The 16,044-nt window shown below is 48.9% G+C and overlaps 1 protein-coding gene across 1 annotated transcript in view; it reads left to right on the forward strand.

The window, feature by feature from the left end:
• Positions 1–11,362: 11,362 nt before the first annotated feature.
• SLC12A7 (solute carrier family 12 member 7) overlaps positions 11,363–16,044 on the forward strand; it is a 324,374-nt gene continuing 319,692 nt past the window's right edge. The window contains exon 1 of the mRNA XM_034761495.1: positions 11,363–11,753. Within this exon, the coding sequence (XP_034617386.1) occupies positions 11,645–11,753 (109 nt within the window). The 5' untranslated portion in view covers positions 11,363–11,644. The remainder of the gene's footprint in view (positions 11,754–16,044) is intronic.

Genomic DNA, 16,044 nt, shown 5'->3' on the forward strand with positions numbered 1-16,044 from the left:
CAATGGGCATTTCAACTTCCCCTACGGTGATCTTCTGGTCCAGCAAGAAAGTCGCTGCTTGCAGTTTTCTGAACAGGCCAGTGTTCTGAAAGATGCATGCGTCAAGCACCTTTCTGGACCAGCCTGTGTTAATGTCTGTGAAACAACCATGGTGATCCACAAGTACCTGGAGAACCATTGAGAAATACCCTTTGCGATTAATGTACTTGGTAGCCTGGTGCCAGAATTGGAATATGTGCCATCTATTGCCCCTCCACAGTTAGGGAAGCCCATTTGTGCGAAGCCATCCACAACATCCTGCACATTGCCCAGAGCATGATGCAATTAATGGCCCTGCACACTTCTGTCAACACGAGTCCAACAGTCAACTTTTCCACTTCGAATTGGTTAGCGACCGATCGGTAGCAGTCTGGAGGAGCCAGCTTCCACAGTGCAATCGCCACGCGCTTCTCCAATGGGAGGGCAGCTCTCATTCTCGTGTCCTTGCGTCGCAGGGCTGGGCCAAACTCATCACACAGTCCCATGAATGTGGCTTTCCTCATGCGAAAGTTTTGCAGCCACTGCTTGTCATCCCAGACGTGCATCACAATGTGATCCCACCACTCAGTGGAATGAGCCCAAAAGCGGCGTTCCACTGTGGTCAGCACCTCTGTGAATGCCACAAGCAATCTGATGTTGTAGCTAGTACGCATGGCGAGATCAATGTCGCACTCCTCTTGCCTTTGTAGTTTAAGGAATAACTCCACTGCCACTCGTAACATGTTGGTCAGAGCGAGCAGAATACTGGTCAACAGTTCAGGATCCATTCCTGCAGACAGAAGAGGCAAAGTGCGCAGTACACACACCGTTGAGAGATGGCGCCAAATGCAGACGGAAGCACAGGGATTGCTGGGATGTGAAATAATGCATCATGGGGCATTGAAACAGGACCCAGGATGCCCTGCGACCCCCTCCATCTTCCCACAACTCTTAGCGGCAGAAGAGGAAGAAATGTTCTGTGGGATAATTCCCCAGAGTGCAATGCTCCGAATTCCATTGCAAGTGCCGCAAGTGTGAACACGCTATTGTGCAGGCAGCTGACAGTGTGAACACACAACAGTGTTTTCCCTTCAGCGTTCTCTGAGCGGCACTGTAACTCCCGATGCTGTAACTCTGCCAGTGTCGACATGCCCTTAGAAAGGTTCTGAAGAGAAAAATCTTCAGGGTAGTTTTTGCAAGCAGTTTGCTGTAAACGAGAGTTGTGGTGAAAGTGATTTGATCAAGGGAGTTTCGGTTCCTAACTGCCAGAGTCTTTCTGAGGTGTGTAAATACACCAAGCCAAACTTTAAGAAGATCCAGTGGGGATAGCTTTGAGAAGGTTTTAGATGTAATGAAAATTGTCAGGGAATTTGAACAGCCCTATGATAACCAAGTGGCTGTGTTTGACCAGCTTGTTGGGGAGACAATTTGTTGGAACATGAATGTCTCCATGAATGTCTCAATTTAAGTGAGCAGTCTGTGCCTCAGGGTGAGGAAAGATTGGAGTACTGGTTTTTCAGAGCAGAACAGCCTTATGATTTAACCAACAAGGATGCAGACAAGAGCAGGCAAACTCTCACCCTAAGACACTTTGGATTTGTTTGGTATCTTTTTAAAACAGAGTCCAGTCTCTAAGCTGGTGGTGGTGGTGGATCCACAAACAAGCAGCAGATGTGTAGATGTTCATAGCTTAGAGGGGCTGCAGTTGGTGAACACACCTAGCCAGCAAAGGGATTCCTATAAGCAGGGAGGTTCAGTTTTCAACCTTCTAGAAAAAAGGTGGGTTCGGGGGGAGGGGAAGGACCCAATCCTGCTGATGGAAAGAATGAGCGTCCAGCCTTGAAATTGGTAGCAGATGAGAATTTGAAAGCTAGTGTCTGGGTTGATACAATCTACCTGGCTAACAAGGGAGGGGGAAGATTTGCCTCATAGCTGGTAGCACTGAGGACACACCTTGCCAGCCAAGGGATTTAGTAAGATGAGAGGCATGGTATGACCAAGGTACTTATAATCACTGACTTATAACAAATTTAGTGTTACTGTTAAGGTTTAGCCTTCTGATGTATTTGATTTTTATTGCAACCCTGGTAAAAATGTACAATGTGCCTAATCTTTTGAAAAACACCTTGAACATGTTAAGAGTGATACATAAGAACACACTTTATGTTAAAAGGCCTTGCGATACTGATATTTCCCAATTAATGCCTATGAACAATGTTGAAGCTCTTCACAGCAGAAAAGACATTACTCACCTAATGTGCTGTATGAAAAGAGAAACTGAGGCACACTATCATATTGTTTTCATGACTAAATGGCAAGATTCCTACACTGTGGAGAACATTAATATCTACATTGGCTTGATGTTAATTGGGTTTGTAAAGAAATTCAATAATATTGTAAAATATAATTTTGATAAACCATTTCTGTTATACACTAACACTTCTAATATTGGGTTAGAAGCTGTGGTAATATGAAACCAAGAATGGGAAGATTCCTAGATGCATTCAACAGTGTCTGGGACACACCTTCCTGCATCAACTTCGCACTGGGGGTGTGACGTTATCTGATTAAAATATAACCATATAGATCACTGTTATATATTTGCAACAAATCTTGTACAAAAGTTGTCAAGTGAGGTGTCTATGAAAAGGTTATGATTTGCTGGTTATGATTATGCTATCTGTATGCATGTATCATTTTTGTATTTGAAGTTATAAGTATTGGCTCTATACTTGGATTTCAAATGTTTGCTCCTGGGGTACCACCCACAAGGTAGCTAGCCAGCACATCTTGGAGGGACTATTCAAATTAAGTGGCTCATCAAGAAACACTTGGCTGACAATGAATTATGGAAGACACCCATCTACAGTGAGTGGACTGTCATGTTAATGTGTTGTCTGGACTGTGGGTAATGGCTTCCTGCAATGACTAGCGAAATGCATGGACATGTTACTTGCACATGTGACTCCAAACTCCATCTTGTTGCTGTAATTTTCCACAGTAAGAACAATAGGTTTCCTTCCACATGGCAGAGGATATAAAAGGCCCTGGAAACCTCTCCATTTTTGCCTCTATCCTACTCCAGCCTCTTTCCCAAGCCTCTGGACTATGAACTTATACTAATGGGAGCATTCTAACCAATGGACTGAGGTCCTTCCAATGATACAACACCTCTTTCTCACTCTCCCTTGGCAAGCACACAGCTCAGCGAGCTCCCTAAACACGGTGAGTTCAGCCGGAGGGTTGGGGGGAAAGGTCCAAGATGGGGCAAAGGGTCTAGGTGTTTTTTTAAGGGGATAACTGCAAGTGTCTAGGGACACGATTGTATATTTTGCCACCATTTTCCATAGGCGGGGGTGATTGAAGCTGCTATCTCACTCCTGAGGGTAAATGAGGATGCAATACATTAGAAGGAGCATTGCCAGCAGATCGAGGGAAATGATTATTCCCCTCTATTTGGCACTGGTGAGGCCACATCTGGAGTACTGTGTCCAGTTTTGGGCCCCCCACTACAGAAAAGATGTGGACAAATTGGAGAGAGTCCAGTGGAGGGCAACGAGAATGATTAGGGGGCTGGAGCCCATGACCTATGAGGAGAAACTGAGGGAACTGGGTTTATTTAGTCTGTAGACGAAAAGAGTGAGGGGGAATCTGATAGCAGCTTTCAACTACCTGAAGGAGGTTCCAAAGATGATGGAGCTAGGCTGTTCTCTGTGGTGGCTGATGACAGAACAAGGAGCAATGGTCTCAAGTTGCAGTGGGGGAGGTCTAGGTTGGATATAAACTATTTCACTAGGAGGGTGGTGAATCACTGGAATGGGTTAGCTCGGGAGGTGGTGGAATCTCCATCCTTAATTGTTTTTAAGGACCGGCTTGACAAAGCCCTGGCTGAGATGATTTAATTGGGGTTGGCCCTGCTTTGAGCAGAGGGTTGGACTAGATGACTGTCATAACTATAAAGGGAAGGGTAACAGCTGTCCTGTGTACAGTACTATAAAATCCCTCCTGGCCAGAGACTCCAAAATCCTTTTCCTTGTAAAGGGTTAAGAAGCTCAGGTAACCTGGCTGGCATCTGACCTAAAGGACCAATAAGGGGTTTGGATCTTGATTCACCAGGAGTTGGTGGGAGGAAGGAGGGGAATGGTTAATTTCTCCTTGTTTTAGATCCAAGGGGATTGGATCTGTATTCACCAGGGAATTGGTGAAAGGTTTCTCAGGGCTTCCCAGGAAGGGAATCTAATTGGGAAATGGTGGCAGCGGAACCAGAGCTAAGCTGGTAGTTAAGCTTAGAAGTTTTCATGCAGGCCCCTACACTTGTACCCTAAAGTTCAAAGTGGGGATCCAGCCTTGACATGGTGGCAGGGGTGGGATCATTTTAAACCCAAAAGCCATTGAGATTTTTTTTTTCCTTCTAGCTGCTTGGAAAGCCGAGCTGGAGGTAGATAGATGCATATCTTATCTCTCTTTGCCTGAAGGCAGAGGTGTTAAGTTTTTTTAACAAGGTCCTTTGTTAAGAGAAGTGTTCAAGTAATTAGCAAACGACTGGTAAAAGGAATTTACAAGCTGAATTGTTGTTTTTTTTCCCTTTTTACATCCTCGGGAGTAGCTAGTTAGAAAGTCTCTGTTAACTCAGCAGCAGCCAGAGCTGAGAGCTTCCCAGTTTCAGTCAACTGCAGAGGGGGTGACCCAGCACAAGAAAACAGGAAAATGACTACCAAAGAAGTAGCTAAAAAAATAGAACTGGCCAAACTAGAAGCAGAAGAAAATGAAAGAAAACATCAGAGACTGCTTCAATTAACAAAACTCGAGACACAGCAGAGAGAAAGAGAAGAAAAAGCCAAAGAGGAGGCCCACAAGAGAGAGATGGAGCTGAAAGAAAAAGAGATGGAGGAGAGAGAAAAAGAAAGGAAGCATGAACTGGAAGTAGCAAAGGCTAAGCAGGATGCACCAGCCAATGCTAACCCCCCTCCAGGTACCACTTCCCATCCCAGAAAATTCCCCACCTACAAGGCAGGCGATGATACTGAGGCCTTCTTAGAAAATTTTGAAAGGGCCTGCCTTGGATACAGCATCGCTGCAGACCAGTACATGGTAGAGCTGAGGCCACAGCTCAGTGGACCCTTAGCAGAGGTGGCGGCTGAAATGCCTAAGGAACACATGAACAGTTATGAACTTTTTAAAAACAAGGCCAGACTCACAATGGGGCTAACACCCGAGCATGCCCGTCGGCGGTTCAGAGCCCTAAAATGGAAACCCGATGTGTCATTTACCCGGCATGCCTACCACATTGACAAAAATTGTGATGCCTGGGTATCAGGAGCAAATGTTAAATCTCTGGAAGATCTGGTTTCCCTAGTAAAAATGGAGCAGTTTTTAGAGGGTGTTCCTGAGGAAATAGAAAGGTACATCCTAGATAGGAAGCCCAAAACTGTAACTGAGGCGGGGGAGATTGGAGCCAAATGGGTGGAGGTGGCAGAAAAGAAAAAAACTAGTAGCAGTTGGAGCGAATATCAGAAGGGGCAAGCCGAAACAAAACCTTACCACCGGGGACAACCCAAGGCCCCACCCACATCCCAAGGGAAACCCCAGACGCCTTCTCACCCCACCACAGCAGTCTCCACCAACCAACATCGCCCCGGTGATACCTTAGCAGGGCGATGTTTTAAATGTAATGAACTGGGACATATAAAGGCTCACTGCCCCAAGAACCCCAACCGATTACAGTTCATTACACCCCAATCACACCAAAGATCCCCAAACCCAGATGCCTCTCTCATACCCTCGGAGCGAAGGGAAACCTTGAGAGTGGGCAGAAAGGTTACCGCTTGGAGGGACACTGGGGCTCAAGTGTCAACTATCCACCAATCCCTAGTGGACCCCAAACTCATCAACCCGGAGGCTACAGTGACAATTCAACCCTTCATGTCACAGTCTGTAACCTTGCCTACAGCCACGTTGCATGTCCAGTACAAGGGCTGGTCAGGAATGTGGACTTTTGCAGTCTATGACAATTATCCCATTCCCATGCTGCTGGGGGAAGATTTGGCCAACCATGTGAAGCTAGCCAAGAGGGTGGGAATAGTCACCCGCAGCCAGGCTAAACAAGCTTTCACCCCCATCCCTGTTCCTGAGCCGTCCACCAGGGCCCCGTCTGTGTTACCAGAGACCCAAACAACGGTGGTGGAACCGGATCCCCTGCCAACGACTGCAACAGCCGTAGTGGATCCAATCCCAGAGACCCAGTCAAAGCCAGTCCCAGAACCGGAACTGGCAACTCAACCAGCACCAGAACCATTGCCAGCACTGAGTCCAGCACTTGCAAACCCGTCTACAACTCCAATGCCAGAGCGCACCAGCGAGCCTGACCTGGCGGAAGCAGCAGATAACCCTACCCAAGAGGCTCAGCCAGAGCCTGAGATACCACATAGTGCACCAGCGGACAGTGGATCACAGTCAATGGAAACAGCCCCAGCACCTGCATCGCTTCCAGAGGGACCAAGCCCCAGTCCACAGTCCAAGGAGGAACTGATGTCTCCAGCATCAAGGGAACAGTTCTAGGCCGAGCAGGAAGCAGATGACAGCCTTCAGAAAGCTTGGGCGGCGGCGCGGAGCACCCCACCGCCTCTCAGCTCTTCTAACCGATCCCGGTTTGTTGTAGAACAAGGACTTTTATACAAGGAGACTCTTTCTGGTGGGCACCAGGAAGACTGGCATCCTCAAAGACAGTTGGTAGTTCCCACTAAGTATCGGGTAAAGCTCTTGAGCTTAGCCCATGATCATCGCAGTGGCCATTCTGGGGTGAACAGAACCAAAGACCGGTTGGGGAAGTCCTTCCACTGGGAGGGAATGGGCAAGGACGTTGCTAATTATGTCTGGTCTTGTGAGGTGTGCCAACGAGTGGGAAAGCCCCAAGACCAGGTTAAAGCCCCTCTCCAGCCACTACCCATAATTGAGGTCCCATTTCCGCGTGTAGTTGTGGATATTCTGGGTCCTTTCCCAAAGAAGACACCCAGAGGAAAGCAGTACGTACTGACTTTCATGGATTTTGCTACCCGATGGCCGGAAGCAGTACCCTTAAGCAACACCAGGGCTAAAAGTGTGTGCCAGGCATTAACAGACATTTTTGCCAGGGTAGGTTGGCCCTCCGACATCCTTACAGATTTGGGAACTAACTTCCTGGCAGGGACCATGGAAAACCTGTGGGAAGCTCATGGGGTGAATCACTTGGTTGCCACCCCTTACCACCATGAAACCAATGACCTGGTGGAGAGGTTTAATGGAACTTTGGGGGCCATGATACGTAAATTTGTAAATGAACACTCCAATGATTAGGACCTAGTGTTGCAGCAGTTGCTTTTTGCCTACAGGGCTGTACCACACCCCAGTTTAGGGTTTTCACCATTTGAACTTGTGTATGGCCGCGAGGTTAAGGGGCCATTACTGTTGGTGAAGCAGCAATGGGAGGGGTTTACGCCTTCTCCAGGAACTAACATTCTAGACTTTGTAAGCAACCTACAAAGCACCCTCCGACACTCTTTAGCCCTTGCTAAAGAAAACCTAAAGAATGCTCAGGAAGAGCAAAAGGCCTGGTATGATAAACATTCCAGAGAACGGTCCTTCAAAGTAGGAGACCAAGTCATGGTCTTAAAGGCGCTCCAGGCCCATAAAATGGAAGCATCGTGGGAAGGACCATTCATGGTCCAGGAGCGCCTAGGAGCTGTTAACTATCTCATAGCCTCCCCCACCTCCAACATAAAGCCTAAGGTATACCATGTTAATTCTCTTAAACCCTTTTATTCCAGAGAATTAAACGTTTGCCAGTTTACAGCCCAGGAAACAGATGACGCGGAGTGGCCTGAAGATGTCTACTACGAAGGATAAAAGGATGGTGGCGTGGAAGAGGTGAACCTCTCCACGACCCTTGGATGTCTGCAGCGACAGCAGATCAAGGAGCTGTGCACAAGCTTTGCCCCAATTTTCTCAGCCACTCCAGGATGGACCGAACGGGCATACCACTCCATTGACACAGGTAATGCTCACCCTGTTAGAACCCCACCCTACCGGGAGTCACCTCATGCCAAAACTGCTATACAAAGGGAGATCCAGGACATGCTACAGATGGGTATAATCCGCCCCTTTAAGAGTGCATGGGCATCTCCAGTGGTTCTAGTTCCCAAACCAGATGGGGAAATACGCTTTTGCGTGGACTACCGTAAGCTAAATGCTGTAACTCGTCCTGACAACTATCCAATGCCACGCACAGATGAGCTATTGGAGAAATTGGGACATGCCCAATTCATCTCTACTTTGGACTTAACCAAGGGGTACTGGCAAGTACCACTGGATGAACCCGCTAAGGAAAGGTCAGCCTTCGTCACCCAGGCAGGGGTGTATGAATTCAATGTACTCCCTTTCGGGTTGCGAAATGCACCCGCCACCTTCCAAAGACTTGTAGATGGTCTCCTAGCGGGATTGGGAGAATCTGCAGTTGCCTACCTTGATGATGTGGCCATTTTTTCTGATTCATGGGCAGAGCACCTGGAGCACCTGGAAAAAGTTTTCGAGCGCATCCAGCAGGCAGGACTAACTGTTAAGGCTAAAAAGTGTCAAATAGGCCAAAACAGAGTGACTTACCTGGGACACCAGGTGGGTCAAGGAACTATAAATCCCCTACAGGCCAAAGTGGATGCTATCCAAAAGTGGCCGGTTCCAAAGTCTAAGAAACAGGTCCAATCCTTCTTAGGCTTGGCTGGATATTATAGGCGATTTGTACCCCACTACAGCCAAATCGCCGCCCCGCTGATGGACCTAACCAGAAAGAAACAGCCAAATGCAGTTCAGTGGACTGATGAGTGTCAAAAGGCCTTTAACCAGCTTAAGGCAACACTCATGTCTGACCCTGTGCTAAGGGCCCCAGACTTTGACAAACCGTTCCTAGTAACCACAGATGCGTCCGAGCGAGGCGTGGGAGCAGTTTTAATGCAGGAAGGACTGGATCAAGAATTCCATCCTGTCGTGTTTCTCAGTAAGAAACTGTCTGAGAGGGAAAGCCATTGGTCAATCAGCGAAAAGGAATGCTATGCCATTGTGTACGCGCTGGAAAAGCTACGCCCATATGTTTGGGGACGGCGTTTCCAACTACAAACAGACCATGCTGCGCTACAGTGACTTCATACCGCCAAGGGAAATAACAAAAAACTTCTTCGGTGGAGTTTAGCTCTCCAAGATTTTGATTTTGAAATACAACACATTTCGGGAGCTTCTAACAAAGTGGCTGATGCACTCTCCCGGGAAAGTTTCCCAGAGTTAACTGGTTAACAATTGTTCTTGGAATAAAACATATTGTTAGTTTTTATATAATCAGTAGTATGTCTAAAGGTACATGTGTCTTATTAACTCTGTTTTCTCCTAGAACTCCAGGAAAAAATCACAGCCAGTGTGGAACCGAATGTCCAACACTATCTGTGATTTGGGGGGCGTGTCATAACTATAAAGGGAAGGGTAACAGCTGTCCTGTGTACAGTACTATAAAATCCCTCCTGGCCAGAGACTCCAAAATCCTTTTCCCTGTAAAGGGTTAAGAAGCTCAGGTAACCTGGTTGGCATCTGACCTAAAGGACCAATAAGGGGTTTGGATCTTGATTCACCAGGAGTTGGTGGGAGGAAGGAGGGGAATGGTTAATTTCTCCTTGTTTTAAGATCCAAGGGGTTTGGATTTGTATTCACCAGGGAATGGTGAAAGGTTTCTCAAGGCTTCCCAGGAAGGGAATCTAATTGGGAAATGGTGGCAGCGGAACCAGAGCTAAGCTGGTAGTTAAGCTTAGAAGTTTTCATGCAGGCCCCTACATTTGTACCCTAAAGTTCAAAGTGGGGATCCAGCCTTGACAATGACCTTCTGAGATCTCTTCCAACCCTAATCTTCTATGATTCTATGATCTACCACATGTGTTCGGTTTCAGACTGAGTCCCTATGCTGCTCGCCTGTGTGCCGCTTTGGTTCCTGCACAAGTGATTGCCCATTGGCATAGCAAAGTTTCCTGCAATGGAGGAAGAAATAAAGCTGCTCTGCCAAGGAACCTTCAGCAGAGGATTGGTGAGTACCTCCAGAAAAGTTTCCTAGAGATCTTTCTGGAGGATTTCCATAAAATCTCAGTGTGCATTAACAAACTTTTCCACAGGGCCCCCACTGTGTAGCTGCATAGGGGAATGGGAAGCAGATGCAACCACTGCTAGTCATGTACATTTCTATCCCTGACTCACTTCTAACATATAATGAAACAAAAGATGGCTCTACCTTATGTAACTGAGCAATATCAAATTGAAAGGAATACTTACCAGAGCTCCCCTCTCCTGCATCATTCATGCCAGAGCCAGGTTCAAGCTGGGACTGGCTTGAACCCTCCAGAGAAGAGATCTGGAGGGTTTAAGAAGAGATCCTGGCTCACCACACTACCGGATGACCCTGTCACCTGTTGCACCTCATCCTCCAACTCTACTTCCTCATCCACCACTATCTTCTGGAGGTCATTTACAGCAACATAAGCAAGTGCAGTGTCTCCATTGACACTCAAGTATAAGGGATAGCCGTGTTATTCTGTATCCACAAAAACAACAAGGAGTCCATTGACACTGTGTTGATCTAACTTTGCTGCAAAAAGCTCTACACCTCTTGTTGAGGTGGTTTTATTTTGATGGCATAGCAGGAGAGTGCAATTGGTGGGAGGAACATTGCAGTGTGTACACCTCTACTGTTTTGTCAATGAAAGTTGACTTTTGTGGACAAAACTGTGTTGCATTGACAAGGCCTTAGGCAGATGGATGGCTATTTCCCCACAGTTTGTGTATCCTTCTATACTACTGGGGTTAGGTAGCTAGACACCTGGAGTGAGGCAGCAGCATGCACATTCAGATAGAAACATAGGAAAGTTTTACAGCAGAAATGTAGGCACACTGATTTTTTGTGTGTGTGCCTAAAGCATTCATTGGCAGCTGAGCTGGGGTTTTATTAATACTAGAGGCACCTAAAATCTGGGACTTAGGTGCCTAAAGAGGCAGGTAGGCACCTGAGTCTTTTTGGGAAATTGCCCGCCAATGTCTCTTTTCAAACAATTCTGCCCTCATATTAGAACCTATCCATTACTCTAAGAGCCACTAAGGGGAAAACATGGTCTCTTCTGTACTCTGGCTTGCGGAGGATTTTAGGAGTCCTCCCAGCTCAGCTGGTGAGTGTCTGGGAGAAAATCATTATGAACGGGGCGGTGGGGGTGATCCTTGCGAATTGGATCTCGGGGGCTGTATCTACTTAGTAGGTAGGTACTCAGTAGGTGCGGGTGGGTGCCCGGCCGGGCCCTGGGCTCCTCCGACTCCCTCTGTGCAGACGCTGAAGTTACTAGACATGGCAGCCGGCGGAACTGTTTGCAAAGCCTAGTGAAAAATCAAAGCCAGCGTGTGGAGAGCGCCAGCCACCCCCACCGGGTGAGGAAATGACTCTCACGTGAGGGAGGCGGCAGCTCGGGGACTTTCGCCGCGCTCCCTGCCGGGGGAGGGAATACGAGGCGCCGCCGCCAACGCCCCGTAGCTCCCGAGCTCTGAGCGCGGAGTCCCGGCGCTGCCCAGCCGGAAAACAATGCCCACCAGTTTCACCGTAGTGCCAGTGGAGGGGCAGGAGCCGCAGCCCAGCCGGCCACTGGAGGACCCGAGCCAGCAGCTGGCGGAGTGCAGTTCCGGGGAGCCGGGTGAGTCAGCGGGGCTGAGCCCCCCGGCACCGGTGGGCGAGCGGGGAGCTCCGGGGGTTGGGGGAGCCGCACACCTGAGTTAGGATTAGGACACAGGAGGAGCCCGGTTCTGCACATAGAGGGCCCTGCCGGCGGCAGCTCCTAACTCCGTCCTGGTTCTGCTTGTGGGCAGTGTTTCCTTTCAGTTACCTGAAGGCAGTAAGAAGGGCTCAGTCTCCGGAGTCTCCTCCTCCAAGCAGCGCTTTGCAGGGGCAGTTCAGCCTCCAGAGTACGTGGAAGCTCTTCTGGCCACTAAACGTAACTGTCTGGCGCACGATCCTGGTGAACAGGTAGCTGCCGTAGCGTATTGGCCTGTTGCGCTAGGAGGATTGTTGGGGGTGGGATATCTCCGGGCTCGGAGCATGGGCCAGTGCAGTGGCTCTTGGCATATAGGGTTGGATTCTCTTTGTTTCTAGTTGTTTCTCCAGGTGGCCTTAGAGCAGCTGAAAAAAAAAATGAGTAGCGTCTACTATGTGCTTCTGCTGGATAGGCAGACAAGGAAGGAGGTGCTCTCTGGGGCTGGACTGGAGGTGGACTGGAGCTGCTAATGAGAAAAAGAAATGAGGCAGTGGGCAGGATGTCCAGTGGAGTAGAGCAGTGGTTTTCAAACTTTTGTACTGGTGACCCCTTTCACATAGCAAGCCTCTGAGTGCAACCCCCCCATACAAATTAAAAACACCTTTAAAATATATTTAACACCATTATAAATGCTGGAGGTAAAGCGGGCTTTGGGGTGGAGGTTGACAGCTCGTGACCCCCGAGGGGTCCTGACCCCCAGTTTGAGAACCCCTAGAGCAGAAGGAATAGAACAAGTGGTCAACAATACCCCATAGATTAAAGAATCAAGTGGCAGGGACTTATCTTATGCAAAAGAGGTTGTGGGAAGTGTGCTAAAAGGGGAGGGGGAAGGAAGGGGAAGAGAGTGGGGAAACAAAATGAAGAGCAAAAGTAACCAGTGTGGCTATCTTTCCCCCCCCCAAAAAGACAACTGGAAGACAGATATATAAATGCTACTAATATTAGAAATCCATATAAACAATTGCTGTAACTTGCTACAGAGATGAAGAGGAGGGAAAGTGGCTCAAAAGGAGGGAAGGTGGTCTGCATGACTGCAAACATTGAGGAGATAGTACATGTTATCTTTGGTAAAGATGGGGTCCACACCACTACTGCCCTTAGACCACATATCTGTTGAGTCGTGCACTCTGCTGGCAAGAGCTGTATACAGATCATTTCCTGCTGTGCTGGACAGTTTCCTGCCACTAAGCAGTAAGGTGCCAGTAATTTAGGCTATTAGGTGCTGCCATCAAAATTGCATCTGCTTGAATGGTAGTGATTCAAGTTTGAGGGAAGAGCAAGACGGTACATTTGTGTAAAGGAAAAAGGAGGGTCTAATGAAACTAATCAATTCTGTAATGGGATTAAATAGTCATCTTGAAGATTTGTCTTGAAAATGATTTAATGCAATTGAACAATATACTAGCAATCCTTTCCCACAAATCAGCCTTCTTTAATTGTAAATTCTATTAAAATACATTGTTCTTCTTTGGGTGATTGCTCATATCAATTCCAGTTAGGTGTGCCACATACACAGTCGTCAGAATGTTTTTCCCCTAGCAGCACCCGTTGGGTCGGCTGTGAAGCACCCTGGAGTGGCGCCTTCATGGCGCTCAATATATGACCCTGCCGACCTGGTGCCTCCTTGATTCCTTCTTATCACCAGTGATGGTTGTTGGAACTGTGGCGTCCTGCTTAGCAAGTCCCACCAGATTTCCCTAGTTTTGTTGTTTTCTATACATATTACTTAGTTTTTAGTTAGTATTAGTAGTTAGCAGTTGGGCAGGGGGTTTATCCTCTGTCCCAACCGCTTTTCTTTGGGAGGGCTTACATGTCCAAATTTCAGGGGTTCAAGCCCTGCAAGTCCTGCAGCAAGCCCATGCTAACGGGCGACCCCCACGATGCTAGTCTAAAGTGTCTGGGGGAGGCTCACCAAGCTGATTGGTGCAGGATTTGTAAGGGCTTTCGCCCCAGAACCAAAACGGAGTGAGACTTTTGACTCAAGCAGCTCCTTATGGAGGCAGCACTTAGATCTCAGCCTCCGCCGGCATGGCAAGACCTGTGGCAAGTTCTCATGACACCGCTCTCTGGCATCATGGCGCTGCTCCCCAATGCGGCGCCGCTCCCAGGATCAGCTCAGCTCAGCACTGCCCTGGCCTTTGCAGTTCCGATCCCGGTCTTCAGATGCAGAGGTGGGACCTAGATACTTGGAGTGGGGCCAACACCAGTCAGGCCATGGATGCTCTGAGATGGAGGCAGAGCTGTGGCCTGTGCAGTGGCAGGGACCAGCACAGTGGCAATTTTGGACCCTGTGGGCATACCACCATGAACTGCTGGTGCTGGAGGCTTCCGCCAGTCGCCCCACCCCTAGTGGTGCTGAGGAGGTGCTGTGCCCCTGCCTTCCCACAGAACCAACTCCAACTCCAGTTTCTGAGCAGGACCCTGGTCTACCTGGTCCAGCCAATGAGATAGGAGTTTCCTGACAAGCAGGAGGGACAGGAGGACCCTGTTCCCCTTGTAGTCTCCTTGTCCTCCTCCCCAGACAAGGCTGTTCCGGGCACTTCTATCTTTGGACCGCCCCCCATAGACAGCCGCGCCCACCAGGACCTCCTTTGCAGGGTGGCGCACAACATGGCTCTGCAGGCCAAGGAGGTGGTGGAGTCGGAGGACCCGCTGGTTGACATTTTGGTTCCAGAAGGTCCTTCAAGAGTGGCTCTGCCCCTCATCAAGACCATACAGGCCAATGCCAAGACCATCTTGCAGAATGTTGAGAGGAAGTACTTCATTCCATTGAAGGGGTATGAATACCTCTTCATGCCACCGCAGCCTTGTTCATTGGTGGTTGCGGCAGTGAACAAGAAGGAGAGGCAGAGGCAACAAGCCCCACCGCCTAAGTCCAAGGACACCAAGTGCTTGGACTTATTTGGGCGTAAGGTGTACTCGACGGGGGGGCTACAACTCAGGAATACCAGTCAGCAGGTAATTCTGAGCCGGTATAATTTTAACTCATGGAACTCGATGCTCAAATTCAAGGAACTGGTGCCAATGGAGTCCAGGGATGAGTTTGGAGCTATAGTGGAGGAAGGCAAGGCGGTGGCACGGACCTCTTTACAGATCTCACTGGATGCTGCGGACTTGGCAGTGCGCACCTTGTCCTTCAGCATCTTCATGAGGTGTAGCTCGTGGTTGCAGGCCTCCGGCCTTCCTCACGAGGTTCAGCAGATGATGCAGGACTTACCTTTCAATGGGGCGGACCTGTTCACGGAGCAGACTGACTCTTGGCTGCATAACCTAAAAGACTCAAGGGCTACTATGCAACCCCACGCAAACATTTCAAGCCCCAACAGCAGTAGCAGCGCTCCTGTCCTCCTTGGCTGAGGCAGGACTTTTACAGGAGAAGGGGCGGGAATGGCAGAAGGAAACCTTCCAACCCCCCTTCCTGGCAGGGCCAAGGCCCGACTAAACTATCAGTGGGTTCCGAGCAGGCCTTTTGAAGGGGCGCCCAAGGATGGTGCACCAGCCTTGATTCCAGATCCTTCCCCATCTTTTTTGAATTGTCTGTCCCACTTCTACTGTGCTTGGTCACAAATAACTTTGGACCACTGCACGGTGGAAGTGGGATATTCTCTCCAGTTCTGCTCCTACCCTCCCTCCCACCCTCCTTCACCATCCCTCTTCAGCGACCCCTCTCACGAGCAACGCCTTATCCAGGAGGTGCAGGCGCTCCTCGCCATGGGAGCAGTGGAGTAGGTTCCTCAGGAGCTAAGGGGCAAGGGATTCTACTCCCAGTACTTCCTAATTCCCAAGGTTAAGGGTGGGTCTCAGACCCATTCTAGATCTGTGCGGACCCAACAAATTCATGGTAAAGTTGAAGTTGAGCATGGTCTCCCTGGATCTGGGAGACTGGTATGCCGCACTCGACATGAAGGAGGCATACTTCCATATAGCGATTTGTCCCACACACCGGTGCTTCCTACGCTTTGTGGTCAACCACAAGCATTACCAATTCACTGTCCTACCAATCGGCCTCTCAACAGCCCCCCGAATATTCACCAAGTGCATGTCGATCGTGGCTGCTTTCCTCTGTCGACAGCAGGCGCAAGTATGCCCCTACCTCGATGATTGGCTGCTCAGGGGCCGCACCAGGGGGCAGGTGCAGTCCCAAATCCATTTGGTCAGGTATACGTTCAAGCAA

The sequence above is a fragment of the Trachemys scripta genome, chromosome 2 (assembly GCF_013100865.1).
Source record: "Trachemys scripta elegans isolate TJP31775 chromosome 2, CAS_Tse_1.0, whole genome shotgun sequence".
NCBI classification, from domain to species: domain Eukaryota; kingdom Metazoa; phylum Chordata; order Testudines; family Emydidae; genus Trachemys; species Trachemys scripta.